We start from the raw sequence: 18,770 nt of genomic DNA, 5'->3' as shown, positions 1-18,770 counted from the left end.
GACACACCAAGTTCTCTGTTGAGAGACTTACCTCGACCCAGGTGTTTTATTTTCATGTTCTACTACAGTGTAACAGAGGCCATAGGACATTATTGTGAAATCGCATTGGACAAAAGGTGCACCCCCCTGCATTCCCTGCTACCTGAGTGCACAGCACCACTAAGTAACCCAGCCTCAGCCCTGTAGAGGCTGACACAATCTCCACACAACAACGGGGACATAGAAATAGAATCTAGAATGCTATTTCTAGAATTGTATTTCTAATAACAGGGATACCGCTTATTGAACACCATTTTAAAAAGCACCACAGTAAGTAACAGGGCATGGAGTTGGAGATAAAACAATGGATTCCCGGGGGGGGGGGGGCACACACACGTCAAAGCACCACAGTGTAAGTAACAGGGCATGGAGTTGGAGATAAAACAATGGATTCCCGGGGGGGGGGGGGGGGGGGGGGGCACACACTAGCCTAAAGGCGCACACACACACGTCAAAGCACCACAGTGTAAGTAACAGGGCATGGAGTTGGAGATAAAACAATGGATTCCCGGGGGGGGGGGGGGGGGGGGCACACACTAGCCTAAAGGCGCACACACACACACGTCAAGATAATTGCGAGTATGACAACTTTATAAGGTTGAAGAGAATGCTATTGCAAATAAGACAAATGTTTTTAATCAGGTGTCTTTCTCCAACTGCTAAATGACACTGGCAGATAGATATTATAGAGGGTTGCAGTGTGTGTGTGTGTGTGTGCGAGAGAGTGTGAGAGAGAGAGAGAGAGCGAGCATTTGGGTATTAGGTTGTGGGGTTCACCTACTGTAACAAAACAAGCTGACACTATTCTCCTAAGAGCTGCACGGTTACAATAACCAGTCTTCCTTTAGCAGTAGAACAGACAGATCCATCTGTTCCTCTGTAAGCATGTGTACATGAGTCTTTTTTAAACAACAATCCGTTGACATAATAAAATGGCAGTTTTAGATCATCTGGGTCAGGGATGGGCAACGATGATGATGGTGGGGGGTCTGCGTACACACATCCATACCCCCCCCACACCGCGAGCAAAACATTCTTGACAGAGGAGAGATATTTTTTTTAATGTGAGTTTCGTGCAATTCTAGACATTTTGCCATAGGGTGGAGAGAAATGTTTGCAAGATTTAATATGATATATCTGAGTGAGACTGACTAACAAAATCAATGGAGGGGCCCCCGGCCAGTAATTCCACCATGATAACAAGTCTAAATAACTGGGCGCTAAACATTTTAGCTGATATAGGCTAATTGAGTGACTATGAGTGACTGACATAACAAGAGAGAAACTGCTGATGCACAACCACATGTTGAAATTGTACCTGGTGTATTCTACTTTCTAACTCACAACAGTAAGATTGAGTTCCCCCAAAAATGTATCCGAGGGCCTTCAGAAGGGGGGCAGTGGGCCACCAGGTGCCCATCACTGATCTAAATATAGTTTAATCTTGCAGAAACTCCAATGACATGATTTAAAAGCACAGTGACTTTGAATGTGTGTTTATATAGCTGGTGTTGGACTGTGTGTTGACTTCTTTCTTTGTGTGTACTTCTTTGACCTTGTTATATTGACCTTCATATAAGAGTTTCAGGCTGTGTCCCGAAAATGTGCATACTCCCATTCATGGATTTAAAAGCATAGGATTGGTGTAAAAAACTGTCAGGAGAGAGTTCACACCATTGTTAAATCCATGACCGGAAATGTGCAAGTCCACACTTGGGAAGAAGGCTTGTGGACCGCAGCCTTAGAACATCCAGAGTGTCTGAGCTAACAGACAGAGAGAACTAGCTAGGTGACAACAGAGTGATTCCATAAGGGTTCATAATCTACCACGTACAGTAATGTCCCTTTCAAAGTGAGTCAACCTCCAAGCCAACCAGGTGGCCAGTCTCATCAGGAGGAAGTGGAGTGGGTGGGGACAGCCAGGTCCACATAACCAATCAGGTAGCTGCACCAGTGGACCGGCCTCTGCCACCCATCAATCACACAGCTTCTTCCTACTTATGAAGCCCATAGAGTGATGTGCTGGCCGAGCTGGAGTGAGTGCAGTGTGCCGAGTTAAAGAAATCTCCCAAAAAGCTTCCCATTTTCCAACAAGGAGGTCTGGGCTGGACCGGCCACAGTATGGTACAGGTGATGTTACCATGCTTACTTCACCAATATTCTTTCAGACCTGGAAGGTCAACACAAGAGTGAGTAGGGTGAGAGAGAGTGAGATGTTCACCCCGACCCAACAGGAACTGCCACATACTGCCTTTACAAGTGTTCATTCACGTCACACACATACAATAAAAGTTCTTGCTTCACTTTTGGTATTGGAAAGGAAAGGGAAAATTGAGCGGATACCCTCCATCTTGTAGGGGACCTACGGGCTTTGGTAAAGTATGGCGCCCGTAAACAAACCGCTAGAAATACGAACTAACTCCGGATGGAAGAAGAGGAGAACTCGTATGCAGACCCATTTTAAGTCAGTTGATTGTTTTGCCCCAAAGTGTGTGGGAGGGGTGTAATGTTTTGAGTTCTTAGTGAGCAAAAACAGTCCTTTTTGTGCTTTCAATACACCAAGAAGAATAGATACAGAGAAATAACAACATTAGGGAAAATGGCACCTAAAAAAAACTTTAAAAAAACTTTTTGGTTCCAAGTAAATATCATGTGACCAAAACCCTTACTGTAAATAACTATATTGAAATGTTTCCTTTCTTTTGATCAACACTCCCTGAAAGAAAATGACCCTTTTTAGCTTCAGTCAACAGGATATATATATATAAAATGTAGATAGAAAACGGTGTGGTCCTGTGTTGTGGTTGTGATGCAGTGTTGGGGTGTAGGGCTCATTGCTGCTGGCAAGGTTAGTCTGTTCTGCACCCCGAATGTGTATTTGTATTTTTGCTGTTGTTGCATTGATCCATTTAACCCCACTAGGGGGTGCTATCCACCCCTCCCTCTTCCCCTTGCCGAGTCCAGACACAAGATACATTCCCTGGGGTGAGGACGGGGAAGAGAGGGGGCTGTGGTTGTAGAGATCCAGAGCACCCAGTAGAAGAAGCAGGCCAGTGGGGAAAGAAGGAGTCTACATGGGAAACAATGATTTTCCCCATTATCTTTTTATTATGACCTTCTCTCAAAGCAAAAAAAAAGCCCATTCTCAATTTTAAAAAAATACTGAGACGTTCTGGGACAAAATGTGCTTCTTTTCTGGTCCCTTCATGGCTGACCTGACAATTAGGTCCGAGGTTATTTTTGTTCCCCGGTTGGAAGTCTTGGGAGAGAGCTGGAGTTAGCTTGGGATATACTCAGAACAGTAGGAGGCTCCACCCCCTTGGTCCTGCTGGGGTGGGTCAGGAGGGGTCGGGTTATGGTTGGGGTGGAGTGGACCAGGACTGTAGAAGGGTGTGAAAACGTTGGTTTTGGAGTGACAACGCTTGCGTAGGACGGGAACAGAAAGGAACACCCCTGGTTCCCACGGGGAACCCTCACGGTTGGTCGGTTACTTGGTTGGTTCAGTCGGTAAATCTCTGGCAGGCTTTCTTCCATCGGCAGGCAGTGCACCACATGTCCCTGTTCTCCATTCCGTACACTTTACGACACTTCTTACCCTCGCCACGGGACTTACGGCTGGAGAGATGAGAATATGGTGAAATATGTTTGTTAACACTGCCTGGTTTATAATGAGAGAAAACATCCAAAATGTTGATCATTGATGTATAGTTTATATAAGTGGGGGAAACATAAAACATGGTTCTGGTAAGTTGCTTCCTTCCTATGGAAGACATGGTTGCCATCTCTAAATATGGATTCAATGTGGGTTTCCTGTGATTTCAGGATGCCCGAAGCTCAGAGGTCATCAGTAAAAGTTCAGCTGGTAAAGGTCATTGGTACCTGAGTGAGCCAGTGGCTCTGGGAGGGGAGGAGAGGACTGCTATTGTCTGGGACCGCTGCTCCCCAAAGCTCTGTGTCCGACTGTGGGTGGGAGATGCCTGGAGAGAGAAAAACAGAACAGGACCAGATCCATCAGAACACAGAAATAGACAGAGAACATGCATTTGAATACAGGCACAAAACAACAGAAAACCACTGGTATGCTTGAGAGGCTGTGTGTGTGTGTGTGTGTGTGTGTGTGTGTGTGTGTGTGTGTGTGTGTGAGAGAGAGACTGTATGTGCACGTTTGTGTGTTTCTTCTACTCACAGCAGTGCCAGTGAAGGTGACAGGAGGTGACTGCCAGGAGATACTGAAGGTCGAGCTGCTGCTGGGGGTGAAGGAGGTGGAGGCAGCAGAGCCTGGGGCAGCAGAGCCTGAGGCAACAGAGCCTGAGGCAACAGAGCCTGAGGCAGCAGAGCCTGAGGCAGCAGAGCCAGAGAAGGGGATGGTGACTGGAGCTGTGGCCTGGGGAGGGGAGGGACAGCCACAAGTCAGTCACATCTTTAAAGACCAGTGTGAAGCACCCACACAGTCAATCAATTAACAAATCAATCAATCAATGGACCTATCAACCAATACGCCAATCAAACAATCAAACCAACCAACCGTCAGTCAAGCACTCAATCAATTCAATTGAATTGCAAATACTATAAGCAATTCGCTACTTTGGAAATCAGAAGGTGTGGGCCAGTAGTTTTGTGGGTGCATTTCTCACCTGGTAAGCGTGCTCTGCGTGGATGAGGTAGAGGGCACTGGGGGCAGAGCGACTGAGGGGCGTACTGTTGGAGTGGGTGTGGCTGTGATTATCCTTGTTCCCATTGGTCCCGTTGCTGCCCTCTGCAGGGGGTCGTCTGTGGTGGTCATGGGGGGGAGAGATGGGGGAGAGTACGGAGGGGGAGACGGGGGACAGGCTGCTCAGACTGTCAGCGACTGAGTCTGTGTTGAGTTTGATCTCCGAGTAGTAGAAATCCTCCTCTCCATCACTGCAGTCAGAGTCACAGTTACGCCTGTGGGAGAGGAAAGGGTTAAAACTAGGGATGTTAATATCAGCATTTACAGTTCCTTGCGAAAGTATTCGGCCCCCTTGAACTTTGCGACCTTTTGCCACATTTCAGGCTTCAAACATAAAGATATAAAACTGTATTTTTTTGTGAAGAATCAACAACAAGTGGGACACAATCATGAAGTGGAACGACATTTATTGGATATTTCAAACTTTTTTAACAAATCAAAAAACTGAAAAATTGGGCGTGCAAAATTATTCAGCCCCTTTACTTTCAGTGCAGCAAACTCTCTCCAGAAGTTCAGTGAGGATCTCTGAATGATCCAATGTTGCCCTAAATGACTAATGATGATAAATACAATCAAGTAATCAAGTCTCCGTATAAATGCACCTGCACTGTGATAGTCTCAGAGGTCCGTTAAAAGCGCAGAGAGCATCATGAAGAACAAGGAACACACCAGGCAGGTCCGAGATACTGTTGTGAAGAAGTTTAAAGCCGGATTTGGATACAAAAATATTTCCCAAGCTTTAAACATCCCAAGGAGCACTGTGCAAGCGATAATATTGAAATGGAAGGAGTATCAGACCACTGCAAATCTACCAAGACCTGGCCGTCCCTCTAAACTTTCAGCTCATACAAGGAGAAGACTGATCAGAGATGCAGCCAAGAGGCCCATGATCACTCTGGATGAACTGCAGAGATCTACAGCTGAGGTGGGAGACTCTGTCCATAGGACAACAATCAGTCGTATATTGCACAAATCTGGCCTTTATGGAAGAGTGGCAAGAAGAAAGCCATTTCTTAAAGATATCCATAAAAAGTGTTGTTTTAAGTTTGCCACAAGCCACCTGGGAGACACACCAAACATGTGGAAGAAGGTGCTCTGGTCAGATGAAACCAAAATGGAACTTTTTGGCAACAATGCAAAACGTTATGTTTGGCGTAAAAGCAACACAGCTGAACACACCATCCCCACTGTCAAACATGGTGGTGGCAGCATCATGGTTTGGGCCTGATTTTCTTCAGCAGGGACAGGGAGGATGGTTAAAATTGATGGGAAGATGGATGGAGCCAAATACAGGACCATTCTGGAAGAAAACCTGATGGAGTCTGCAAAAGACCTGAGACTGGGACGGAGATTTGTCTTCCAACAAGACAATGATCCAAAACATAAAGCAAAATCTACAATGGAATGGTTCAAAAATCAACATATCCAGGTGTTAGAATGGCCAAGTCAAAGTCCAGACCTGAATCCAATCGAGAATCTGTGGAAAGAACTGAAAACTGCTGTTCACAAATGCTCTCCATCCAACCTCACTGAGCTCGAGCTGTTTTGCAAGGAGGAATGGGAAAACATTTCAGTCTCTCGATGTGCAAAACTGATAGAGACATACCCCAAGTGACTTACAGCTGTAATCGCAGCAAAAGGTGGCGCTACAAAGTATTAACTTAAGGGGGCTGAATAATTTTGCACGCCCAATTTTTCAGTTTTTGATTTGTTAAAAAAGTTTGAAATATCCAATAAATGTCGTCCCACTTCATGATTGTGTCCCACTTGTTGTTGATTCTTCGCAAAAAAATACAGTTTTATATCTTTATGTTTGAAGCCTGAAATGTGGCAAAAGGTCGCAAAGTTCAAGGGGGCCGAATACTTTCGCAAGGCACTGTATCTTTGATTAGATGAGCCCTGGTCTTGTCATTACAGAGCAATTATGATTGGGGCAGTTTGCTGGTTATGGTCAGGTTATGAACTACCGAATCTGATCATGTTCATAAAGTGATTGACAGAGAAACTAAAGCAAGCTCATTGAGATGGATAAGCTCATTGTCTACTTCCCATTTTGAAGTAGACAATTTTCTTTGTCACAATCCCTCCTGATGATCTGGTTGGACATGACTCCAACAGGGTCACCAGGAGTGATCAGCCAATGAAGTTGGAAGTCCCACCCAGTTGACTACATTAAAATGGCGTTGCCAGGCCTTTTGGCCACCAGAGGCCTCTATCATTCTTTATGAGCAAACTCTGAAATGTGTCATTATGTCTCCCTCATCCCCATTGTAGCACAGACAGTAGACCTTACCATCACAGGCCTGGCAAACAAACACTCCTCAAACACTGTTAGGTCTGTCAGGGAAGTGGGGTGGCGGTCTTTAATGGTATCTCTGTTGTGAGTACCACTGTGGTTATTATTGTGCTTTAATTGACTGAGTGTAAATGTCATCTGTGTGATAACATTGTTCTGTTTTGTCCTCATTTATCCCTGGCCTGTCACGTTGTGCCAAGTGGAGAAAATGTTACCATGGTGATAATACCACAGGGATTAATCTGCTGTTGTGTTTCGACAATCCCAGTGAAAGGAGGTGCCCAAGGTTCAGCTGGACCGCTGCCAGCCAGGTTATATTTGAGATTATAGCCACCCTTTGCCTCAATGACAGCTTTGCAAACTCTTAACATTCTCTCAACCAGCTTCATGAGGTAGTCACCTGGAATGCATTTCAATTAACAGGTGTGCCTGGTTAAGAGTTAATTTATGGAATTAATGTCCTTCTTAATGCATTTGAGCCAATCAGTTGTGTTGTGACATGGTAAGGGTCACAAAAACCAAGTCCATATTATGGCAAGAACAGCACAAATAAGCAAAGAGAAATGAGTCCATCATTACTTTAAGGCATTAAGGTTAATCAATCCGGAATATTTCAAGAACTTTGAAAGTTTCTTCAAGTGCAGTGGCAAAAACTATCGAGCTCTATGATGAAACTGTCTCTCATGAGGACCGCCACAGGAAAGGAAGACCCAGAATTACCTTTGCTGTAGAGGATAAATTCATTAAAGTTACCTGCCCCAGAAATTGCAGCCCAAATAAATGCTTCACAGAGTTCAAGTAACAGACACATCTCAACATCAACTGTTCAGAGGAGACAGCGTGAATCAGGCCGTCATGGTCGAATTGCTGCAAAGAAACCACTACTAAAGAACACCAATAAGAAGAAGAGACTTGCTTGGGCCAAGAAAACCGAGCAATGGACATTAGACCGGTGGAAATCTGTCATTTGGTCTGATCAGTCCAAATTTGAGATTTTTGGTTCCAACTTTGTGAGACGCAGAGAATGTGAACGAATGAACTCCGCATGTGTGGTTCCCACCATGAATGATGAAGGAGGTGTGATGGTGTGGGGGTGCTTTACTGGTGACTGTCTGATTTATTTAGAATTCAAGGCACACTTAACCAGCATGGCTACCACAGCATTCTGCAGCGATACGCCATCCCATCTGGTTTGCACTTTGTGAGACTGTAATTTGTTTTCTAACAGGACAATGATCCAGAACACACTTCCACACCTCCAAATCCTCAAAAGATTTTACAGCTGCACCATCGAGAGCATCCTGACGGGTTGCATCACTACCTGGTATGGCAACTGCTCGGCCTCCGACCTCAAGGGACTACAGAGGGTAGTGCGTACAGCCAAGCCTCCTGCCATCCAGAAACCTCTATACCAGGCGGTGTCAGAGGAAGGCCCTAAAAATCATCAAAGACTCCAGCCACCCTAGTCATAGACTTATCTCTGCTACCGCACGGCAAGCGGTACCGGAGCGCCAAGTCTAGGTCCAAGAGGCTTCTAAATGGCTTCTACCACCAAGCCACAAGACTCCTGAACAGCTAATCAAATGGCCACCCAGACTATTTGCACCCCCCCACGCTGCTATAACTCTCTGTTATTATCTATGCATAGCCACTTTAACAACCCCACCTGCATGTACATAATTATCTAATTTATCGACACCGGTGCCCCCACACATTGACACTGTACTGGTTCCCCCTGTATATAGCCCCGCTTTTGTTATTCACTGCTTCTCTTAATTAGGTTTTTCTTATCTCTTACTTTTTCCTTAATCTTTAAGTATTTTTAGGTATTTTCTTAAACCTGCATTTTTGGTTAAGGGCTTGTAAGTAAGCATTTCCCTGTAAAGTCTACCTACGCCTGTTGTATTCGGCACATAATATTTGGTTTGACTTTGATAAGGGCTATTTGACCAAGAAGGAGAGTGATGGAGTGCTGCATTGGATGATCTGGCCTCCACATTCACCCAACCTAAACATAATTGAGATGGTTTGGGATGAGTCGGACCACAGAGTGAAGGAAAAGCAGCCAACAAGTGCTCAGCATATGTGGGAACTCCTTCAAGACTGTTGGAAAAGCTTTCCTTATGAAGCTGGTCGAAATAATGCCAAGTATGTGCAAAGCTGTCGTCAAGGCAAAGGGTGGATACTTTGATGATTCTCAAATATAAAATATGTTTTGATTTGTTTAACACTTTTTTGGTAACTACATGATTCCATATGTGTTATTTCATAGTTTTGATGTCTTCACTATTATTCTACAATATAGAAAATAGTACAAATACAGAAAAACCCTTGAATGAGTAGGTGTTCTAAAACTGTTGACCTGTACTGTATACATGTCAGAGTGAGGATGAAAGAGGAGTAAAAAAAGTTTAAGGGAGAGAGTGAGTGATGTCTATGTGTATAACAGTATGTGTCTTACCCCAGGTGAACGGTCCGGATGTGTCTCTGTATCCCAGCAGCCGTGCTCAGAACCTTCCCACAGTTTTTCCACAGACACTTAAACATCACCTTCATGGAGTTCTGTACATTACACACAGGAGGAAAGACAGAACGACATTCAACATCAGACACTTCACTCTTTTCTCACGCACTCAAAATCACATTTTATTTGTCATAAGCGCCGAATACAACTGGCGTAGACTTTACCGTGAAATAGTAACACAAGAGGAATCAAATACACAAGAATGGAGGTGTAAACAGGGGGTACTAGATCAATGTGGAGCTATATACAGGGAGTACTAGATCAATGTGGAGCTATATACAGGGAGTACTAGATCAATGTGGAGCTATATACAGGGAGTACTAGATCAATGTGGAGCTATATACAGGGAGTACTAGATCAATGTGGAGCTATATACAGGGAGTACTGGATCAATGTGGAGCTATATACAGGGAGTACTAGATCAATGTGGAGCTATATACAGGGAGTACTAGATCAATGTGGAGCTATATACAGGGAGTACTGGATCAACGTGGAACTATATACAGGGAGTACTGGATCAACGTGGAACTATATACAGGGAGTACTAGATCAATGTGGAGCTATATACAGGGGGTACTAGATCAATGTGGAGCTATATACAGGGAGTACTAGATCAATGTGGAGCTATATACAGGGAGTACTAGATCAATGTGGAGCTATATACAGGGAGTACCAGATCAATGTGGAGCTATATACAGGGAGTACCAGATCAATGTGGAGCTGTAAACAGGGAGTACTAGATCAATGTGGAGCTATATACAGGGAGTACTAGATCAATGTGGAGCTATATACAGGGAGTACTAGATCAATGTGGAGCTGTAAACAGGGGGTACCAGATCAATGTGGAGCTATATACAGGGAGTACCAGATCAATGTGGAGCTATATACAGGGAGTACTAGATCAATGTGGAGCTATATACAGGGAGTACTAGAACAATGTGGAGCTATATACAGGGAGTACTAGATCAATGTGGAGCTATATACAGGGAGTACTAGATCAATGTGGAGCTATATACAGGGAGTACTAGATCAATGTGGAGCTATATACAGGGAGTACTAGATCAATGTGGAGCTATATACAGGGAGTACTAGATCAATGTGGAGCTGTAAACAGGGGGTACCAGATCAATGTGGAGCTATATACAGGGAGTACCAGATCAATGTGGAGCTGTAAACAGGGAGTACTAGATCAATGTGGAGCTATATACAGGGAGTACTAGATCAATGTGGAGCTATATACAGGGAGTACTAGATCAATGTGGAGCTGTAAACAGGGGGTACCAGATCAATGTGGAGCTATATACAGGGAGTACCAGATCAATGTGGAGCTATATACAGGGAGTACTAGATCAATGTGGAGCTATATACAGGGAGTACTAGAACAATGTGGAGCTATATACAGGGAGTACTAGATCAATGTGGAGCTATATACAGGGAGTACTAGATCAATGTGGAGCTATATACAGGGAGTACTAGATCAATGTGGAGCTATATACAGGGAGTATTAGATCAATGTGGAGCTATATACAGGGAGTACTAGATCAATGTGGAGCTGTAAACAGGGGGTACCAGATCAATGTGGAGCTATATACAGGGAGTACTAGATCAATGTGGAGCTATATACAGGGAGTACTAGATCAATGTGGAGCTATATACAGGGAGTACTAGATCAATGTGGAGCTATATACAGGGAGTACTAGATCAATGTGGAGCTATATACAGGGAGTACTAGATCAATGTGGAGCTATATACAGGGAGTACTAGATCAATGTGGAGCTATATACAGGGAGTACTAGATCAATGTGGAGCTATATACAGGGAGTACTAGATCAATGTGGAGCTATATACAGGGAGTACTAGATCAACGTGGAACTATATACAGGGAGTACTAGATCAATGTGGAGCTATATACAGGGGGTACTAGATCAATGTGGAGCTATATACAGGGAGTACTAGATCAATGTGGAGCTATATACAGGGAGTAGTAGATCAATGTGGAGCTATATACAGGGATTACCAGTACCAGATCAATGTGGAGCTATATACAGGGGGTACCAGTAACAGATCAATGTGGAGCTATATACAGGGAGTACCAGTACCAGATCAATGTGGGCCTATATACAGGGAGTACCAGTACCAGATCAATGTGGAGCTATATACAGGGAGTACCAGTACCAGATCAATGTGGAGCTATATACAGGGAGCACCAGTACCAGATCAATGTGGAGCTATATACAGGGAGCACCAGTACCAGATCAATGTGGAGCTATATACAGGGAGCACCAGTACCAGATCAATGTGGATCTATATACAGGGAGTACCAGTACCAGATCAATGTGGAGCTGTATACAGAGAGTACCAGTACCAGATCAATGTGGCTCTATATACAGGGAGTACCAGTACCAGATCAATGTGGAGCTATATACAGAGAGTACCAGTACCAGATCAATGTGGATCTAGAGTGGGGCAAAAAAGTATTTAGTCAGCCACCAATTGTGCAAGTTCTCCCACTTAAAAAGATGATAGAGGCCTGTAATGTTCATCATAGGCACACTTCAACTATGACAGACAAAATTATTTTTAATGAATTTTATTGCAAAATATGGTGGAAAATAAGTATTTGGTCACCTACAAACAAGCAAGATTTCTGGCTCTCACAGACATGTAACTTCTTCTTTAAGAGGCTCCTCTGTCCTCCACTTTTTACCTGTATTAATGGCACCTGTTTGAACTTGTTTGAACTTGCAAAATTGTAGACCTGCACCAGGCTGGGAAGACTGAATCTGCAATAGGTAAGCAGCTTGGTTTGAAGAAATCAACTGTGGGAGCAATTATTAGGAAATGGAAGACATACAAGACCACTGATAATCTCCCTCAATCTGGGGCTCCACGCAAGATCTCACCCCGTGGGGTCAAAATGATCACAAGAACAGTGAGCAAAAATCCCAGAACCACATGGGGGGACCTAGTGAATGACCTGCAGAGAGCTGGGACCAAAGTAACAAAGCCTACCATCAGTAACACACTACGCCGCCAGGGACTCAAATCCTGCAGTGCCAGACGTGTCCCCCTGCTTAAGCCAGTACATGTCCAGGCCCCTCTGAAGTTTGCTAGAGAGCATTTGGATGATCCAGAAGAAGATTGGGAGAATGTCATATGGTCAGATGAAACCAAAATATAACTTTTTGTTAAAAACTCAACTCGTCGTGTTTGAAGGACAAAGAATGCTGAATTGCATCCAAAGAACACCATACCTACTGTGAAGAATGGGGGTGGAAACATCATGCTTTGGGGCTGTTTTTCTGCAAAGGGACCAGGACGACTGATCCGTGTAAAGGAAAGAATGAATGGGGCCATGTATCGTGAGATTTTGAGTGAAAACTTCCTTCCATCAGCAAGGGCATTGAAGATGAAACGTGGCTGGGTCTTTCAGCATGACAATTATCCCAAACACACCGCCCGGGCAACGAAGGAGTGGCTTCGTAAGAAGCATTTCAAGGTCCTGGAGTGGCCTAGCCAGTCTCCAGATCTCAACCCCATAGAAAATCTTTGGAGGGAGTTGAAAGTCCGTGTTACCCAGCAACAGCCCCAAAACATCCCTGCTCTAGAGGAGATCTGCATGGAGGAATGGGCCAAAATACCAGCAACAGTGTGTGAAAACCTTGTGAAGACTTACAGAAAACGTTTGACCTCTGTCATTGCCAACAAAGGGTATATAACAAAGTATTGAGATAAACTTTTGTTATTGACCAAATACTTATTTTCCACCATCATTTGCAAATAAATTAATTAAAAATCCTACAATGTGATTTTATGGATTTTTTTCCTCATTTTGTCTGTCATAGTTGAAGTGTACCTATGATGAAAATTACAGGCCTCTCATCTTTTTAAGTGGGAGACCTTGCACAATTGGTGGCTGACTAAATACTTGCAGGGATGCGAGGTATTTCAGATAGATATGTACATGAAGGCAGGGTAAAGTGACTAGGCTTCAGGATAGATAATACAAGTCAAATAAAGAACAGAGTAGCAGCAGCAAATGATTTAAAAGTGTGTGCGAGCATGTTGTGTTTGTGTTGTCGCTGTATGTGTGTGGGTTTTGTGGAGGAGGCATACACCCGCGCGCAGAATGGCAGAGCTCTTACCTCTCTGTAAGAGGTACAGAGAGGTAAGAGCTCTGCCATTCATCCCATCCTCCATTAGTCAAACTAACATGTGGCCAGGGACTCCCACCAACCCACCCATTCAGTCTGAGGAGGCTGGTGTAACTTGCGGGGTGGTGAGAGGAGAGCGAAGGAGGAGGTCTGCGTGTGTGTGCACGCGGGTGTATGCCTCCAGTTGAAAGCCGTTGCGCCTGATGAGGATAGATGTGTCTTAATGCTCTGATCCCTCGTCATAGATCTTTATGATGGGTGTCAGGTGGCCGTCTATTTGGCCATTGTTCAGGACATTCATTTAATTTACAACAGAAGATGTTTTACATTTTTTTCTTCCTGATGCCAAATAATACACTCGTCATCATCTCCTGCTTGTGTGTGTGTGTGTGTGTGTGTGTGTTGGTCCTTCAGTAACAAAACCCCTGTGCAGTTCCACATTCCAGCAGCACACAGTTAATTAAAAGAGAGCTGGTGAACGAGCAGCATTGTGTTTGACTCAGAGGAGGACAAGAAGAGCAACACTTGGCTCCAGTTGTCATGGGTGATTATTTCACATGTAACCTGGGGGAAGTTTTCTGAAAATATGGGGAACAATGAAAACTAGACTTGTGTCTGAAGCCAATATGGAGAACTGGAGTCAGAAGTTGAAAGAGGAACATAACACAGGGAGACACCAGACAGACATGTCCTGTGCCCCTCCAGGAGAGGTCCTGTGCCTCTCCAGGAGAGGTCCTATGCCCCTCCAGGAGAGGGAGAGTTCCTGTGGTGGATGGTTTTCTTCAATCTGAGAACAGTTCATTGTTAATGACAACATATAGCCAATAATGTAATAGAATAGACTAGTCTTAAATTAAAAGATATCAGCGGACTCTTTTACGGAATACTCCTTTAAAATCAAATCTGAATATATTTTATTGCACTGTTGCATGGCTGTCCTCAAATCAAACTATACTCTGATTTAGACTCCTCCTGTCTCCATCTACCCCTTTCTCATTCTCTTTGTGTCTGTCTCCATCTCTCAGCACACCCCCTCTAACTTTCTTTCCACCAACCCCCCCATCTCTCTCTCCCTCTCCATCCTCTCATTCTTTAGAATCAGTATCCAATTAAGAGATGAGGGGTGCTGTGCGTCTCTCACCAGAGCTATCCTATTGATCTGATGAGACGCACGGCACCGCTCATCTCTTAATTGGATACTGATTCTAAAGAAGGAGGGACAATCTTCATGTTTGCCAGTGAAGATATTAAAATCATTAATTTCAATGTTAGATGGGCCCATGTGTGGCTGTAAAGTAATTAAGCAGGATAAATGCCTGGAGTCGCAGGGCGGGAGGTGTGTGTGTGTGTGTGTGTGTGTGTGTGTGTGTGTGTGTGTGTGTGTGTGTGTGTGTGTGTGTGTGCGTCAGTATAGTCTGGGAATGGACAGCTAGACAACAGAGCTTCAGCATCCAATAATTCTGCTCCCCTGATAAGAACGAGAGACAAAGAAAGAGGGAGAGAAATAAAGGAGGGAATATTCAGTCATTAATTAATGTAAATGAGGAGTGACAAAATGGTGGCCATCAACGGCTACTCCAAGTGGCCATAACATGCTGCTGGGTCCGCCCAATTAGTGTTCATGGTCTCCTCTAGTGGTGTTTGTGCTATGTGGTGGCTCAGAGACGTCATCAGGCGTCACCACGTGTCTAAGGATCAGTCTGTCACTTTTACCCCGTGTCCCAAATTCTACCTCAGTCAGCTTGTCATCTCCCAATGTCACAGAGTTCAAGAAGGAAGTATTACAGTAGCTAGCAGGAACTCCCGTCTTTTGGAACATCCTCTGTCTTGTCAAGATCACTGATACTGCAGTACAACCCCTTCTTAAATCAACCTACTACCAATTCAAAATGTACAACAGTCAGAAGTGTTTGAAACATTGATCTATTCAAGTGTTGGTTCTGTGTGGTCCTCAGAGGACCAAAATAGCATTATGTTAACTGTTTTCGGGTTATCCTATGGGTTATCCTATGGGTTATCCTATGGGTTGTCCTATGGGTTATCCTAAGGGGTATCGAGTGTATCCACTTGTGTGGCTAGAATTGTATTTTTAGATGGTGAAATGAAATCGGTCTATCCACCTTGCGCTTCCGTGGGATTGGCTCGTCGAAGAGCAGGCTGCTGCCATCCTGTTCGTCGATGGCGTCGTCGGGGGGCGGGCCGTTGACGCTGGACATGCGGAATGGCTTGAAGCTGTCTGCAGATAGCGGTGGGGAGGGGGTGGACGGGTTGGACTGGTCACTAGGGCCACTCCAGCTCCAATAGCCACTACTGCTGTAACTGGAGGGTGTGAAGCCCCCACCACTCTCCTTCCACGAGCCATTCAGACCCTCTGGGGGGGGGGGGATAGAGAGAGAGAGAGAGAGAGAGAGAGAGAGAGTCAGAAAAGTACTCAAACTTAGTACTCAACTATTTAGGAGTCCTCTAAGCAACATTTGTCACTGAGATGACATCATATGATTCAGAAACACATGCATCTAACGGTGATTTCCAGCTGCATCGACTTTCAACGTATGCAGTAGTTTAAATAATACTTTATTTTAAGCACGTTTCAAGTCATACTTTAAAACAAACAAGACTAAAATTCCACTAAACATTATGGAAGGCTAACCAGAGTACACACTAAACATGATAACAGACTTATTAGGGAGGTGAACTCGACGGGGGGTGAAAGCTAAGACAACAGATCATCCGGTGTGAATGTGTTATTGGAAGTGTGTATGGATTGTGAGGTTCTGACATGGAGAGGGAGGGAGTTCCAGAGTTGCTAAAAGCCCCGTCTCCCATGGAGCAGAAGCTGGTGGGATGGATTGTGTGGAGGCCAGCGTCGAAAGAGTGCAATTTTGAGTGGCACAACAAACAAGACCTCATTTAAAGTTGCTTCACTCCAGGGACTTAGTTGAGAAGTCTTGCGATTGATATAATATACATTACAGCAGATGAAGAGAGATATCACCGTGACAAACCACTCAGCACTTCTAATTCAATCTGAAGGTGGAGACGGAGCAGAGAGATCAAAGACAGCATTCATCTTTACCTGGTGGGAGAGCTGCACTATACATACAGTATGCATCTCTACAGCTGCACTAGTCTCACCATGTCCTCATCATGACGTGACCTCAGCAAGGGGATATGTATATGAAACAGTAAATGGTTCACCCAAAAACAACTTCCTTTGTCAGTTCGTTCAGAGCACGCAAAACGACACGTACAGACGCTAGCTATCATGATCACCTACGCAAATGTTTGATTGATCAAATGTTTGATTGTTGCCGTCTTGGGACAAAACTCAGTGGTTAAAGAAAATCTTAATTTATTGTACCTTGATTTAAACTAGGCAAGTCAGTTAAGAGCAAATTCTTATTTACAATGACGGCCTAGGAACAGTGGGTTAACTGCCTTGTTCACGGGCAGAACGACCGATTTTTACCTTGTCAGCTCGGGGATTCGATCTAGCAACCTTTCGGTTACTGGCCCAACGCTCAAACCACTAGGCTACCTGCCGCCTTAATGGGATCACCAGTATAAAAAGAGGATACAATAATAAATGATATAAAACCAGGTTTGGTCGACTCACCGCTGACTTTGACTGGGGGGCTCCTGACCAGTGGACTGCTGGACAGGCTGGTCAGAACCATGGCTGCTGTCACCTTGTCCATGTCCACTTCCTCCTCTGACTTCCTGTTAAAACAACAACAAACAGAGAATATTACTGTGCATGAAAACACAACAACAACGATAACAAACAGATAATGTGGATGTATCCAAAATGACATCATATACAGCTCTGACCCAAAGCATGAAGCCTACATTGGTAATATGGCACAGCAATATAGTGCAATTTCAGATTCAATGGGCATGCCTCAAAACCATTTGTCAACTCCCCCTGTGAGACCGTGATATATTGGTTAGCTCATTAATACGATCCGGCAGCCTCTTTGTTCTACGTTGATGTGACCGGCGCCGTGTCTCTGACAAATAACAGACATGCTGAATGTAAACATCGCCATGCGTCTCTTAATTGGCGTGAATTCACCAACGCAATGTATTCATCTCTTAATCCACCCCGCTGTACTCCCAACACACACGCACGCACGCACACACACAAATTACTATTATAGAGAGCCGGGAGGTTGATAGAGAAGAATTACCTAAATCATTGTTCTGATGAAATTAATATGATGTCATTCATGGATTACATATAAATCACTGATTAACTTTACCCAGAACCCCCCCCCCCCCCCGTTTCTGGTCACCTTGGTGTGTGTGTGTGTGTGTGTGTGTGTGTGTGTGTGTGTGTGTGTGTACGTAGATAATGCCACCAGACCGCCCCTTTGGACAGCTCATGATTGCAGTCCCTCATTTCTTTAAATGGATGAAATATTGTAGATTTCACCAACACAGTAAATATGTTGGTGAAATCTAAATATAGTAAATATGTAATGTATGTGCACACACACACAGAGTAGTCTAGTGGTTATGATATGGGGAGATAATTACAAGCGATGGGGAGATGACAGGATTGTGAAAATTGTGAAATTCACGCACTTATTAAGAAAACACGCGGTCATCCCTACTGCCTATGGTCTGGCAGACTCTCTAAACACAAATGCATATTTTCTAAATGATGCCTGAGTGTTGTCGTGTGCCCCTGGCTATCCGTCAATTTTAAAAAACAAGAAAATGGTGCCGTCTGCTTTAATAGAAGGAATTTGAAATGATTTATACTTTTACTTTCGAAACTTAAGTATATTTTAGCAATGACATTTGCTTTTAATACTTAAGGATATTTAAAACCAAATACTTTTAGACTTTTACTTTTACTCAAGTATGACTATTGGGTACTTTTTACACTGAAGAACACTAGAACTTCATCCTCTCTCTTATTTGTACCTAACCAAGTTCCTTTAAAGGGATACTGTAAGATTCTGGCAATCAAGTCATTTTTGTATTTACCTAAGTTAGAGGTATTTTTGCGAGCCAATGCTAACTAGTGTTAGCGCAAAG

At 44.0% G+C, this 18,770-nt stretch overlaps 1 protein-coding gene across 1 annotated transcript in view; it reads right to left on the bottom strand.

Moving 5' to 3' along the window:
* Window positions 1-2,922: 2,922 nt before the first annotated feature.
* LOC110496545 (zinc finger protein 704) overlaps window positions 2,923-18,770 on the bottom strand; it is a 111,695-nt gene continuing 95,847 nt past the window's right edge. Inside the window, exons 3-9 of the mRNA XM_036953282.2 lie at window positions 17,341-17,444; window positions 15,845-16,095; window positions 9,508-9,608; window positions 4,674-4,965; window positions 4,226-4,423; window positions 3,919-4,016; window positions 2,923-3,654 (exon numbers count right to left, since the gene is read on the bottom strand). Of these exons, the coding sequence (XP_036809177.1) occupies window positions 3,540-3,654; window positions 3,919-4,016; window positions 4,226-4,423; window positions 4,674-4,965; window positions 9,508-9,608; window positions 15,845-16,095; window positions 17,341-17,444 (1,159 nt within the window). The 3' untranslated portion in view covers window positions 2,923-3,539. The remainder of the gene's footprint in view (window positions 3,655-3,918; window positions 4,017-4,225; window positions 4,424-4,673; window positions 4,966-9,507; window positions 9,609-15,844; window positions 16,096-17,340; window positions 17,445-18,770) is intronic.

The sequence above is a fragment of the Oncorhynchus mykiss genome, chromosome 18 (assembly GCF_057628025.1).
Source record: "Oncorhynchus mykiss isolate SJ-2025 chromosome 18, ASM5762802v1, whole genome shotgun sequence".
NCBI lineage: Eukaryota > Metazoa > Chordata > Actinopteri > Salmoniformes > Salmonidae > Oncorhynchus > Oncorhynchus mykiss.
This window is presented reverse-complemented; position numbering and strand designations above follow the sequence as displayed.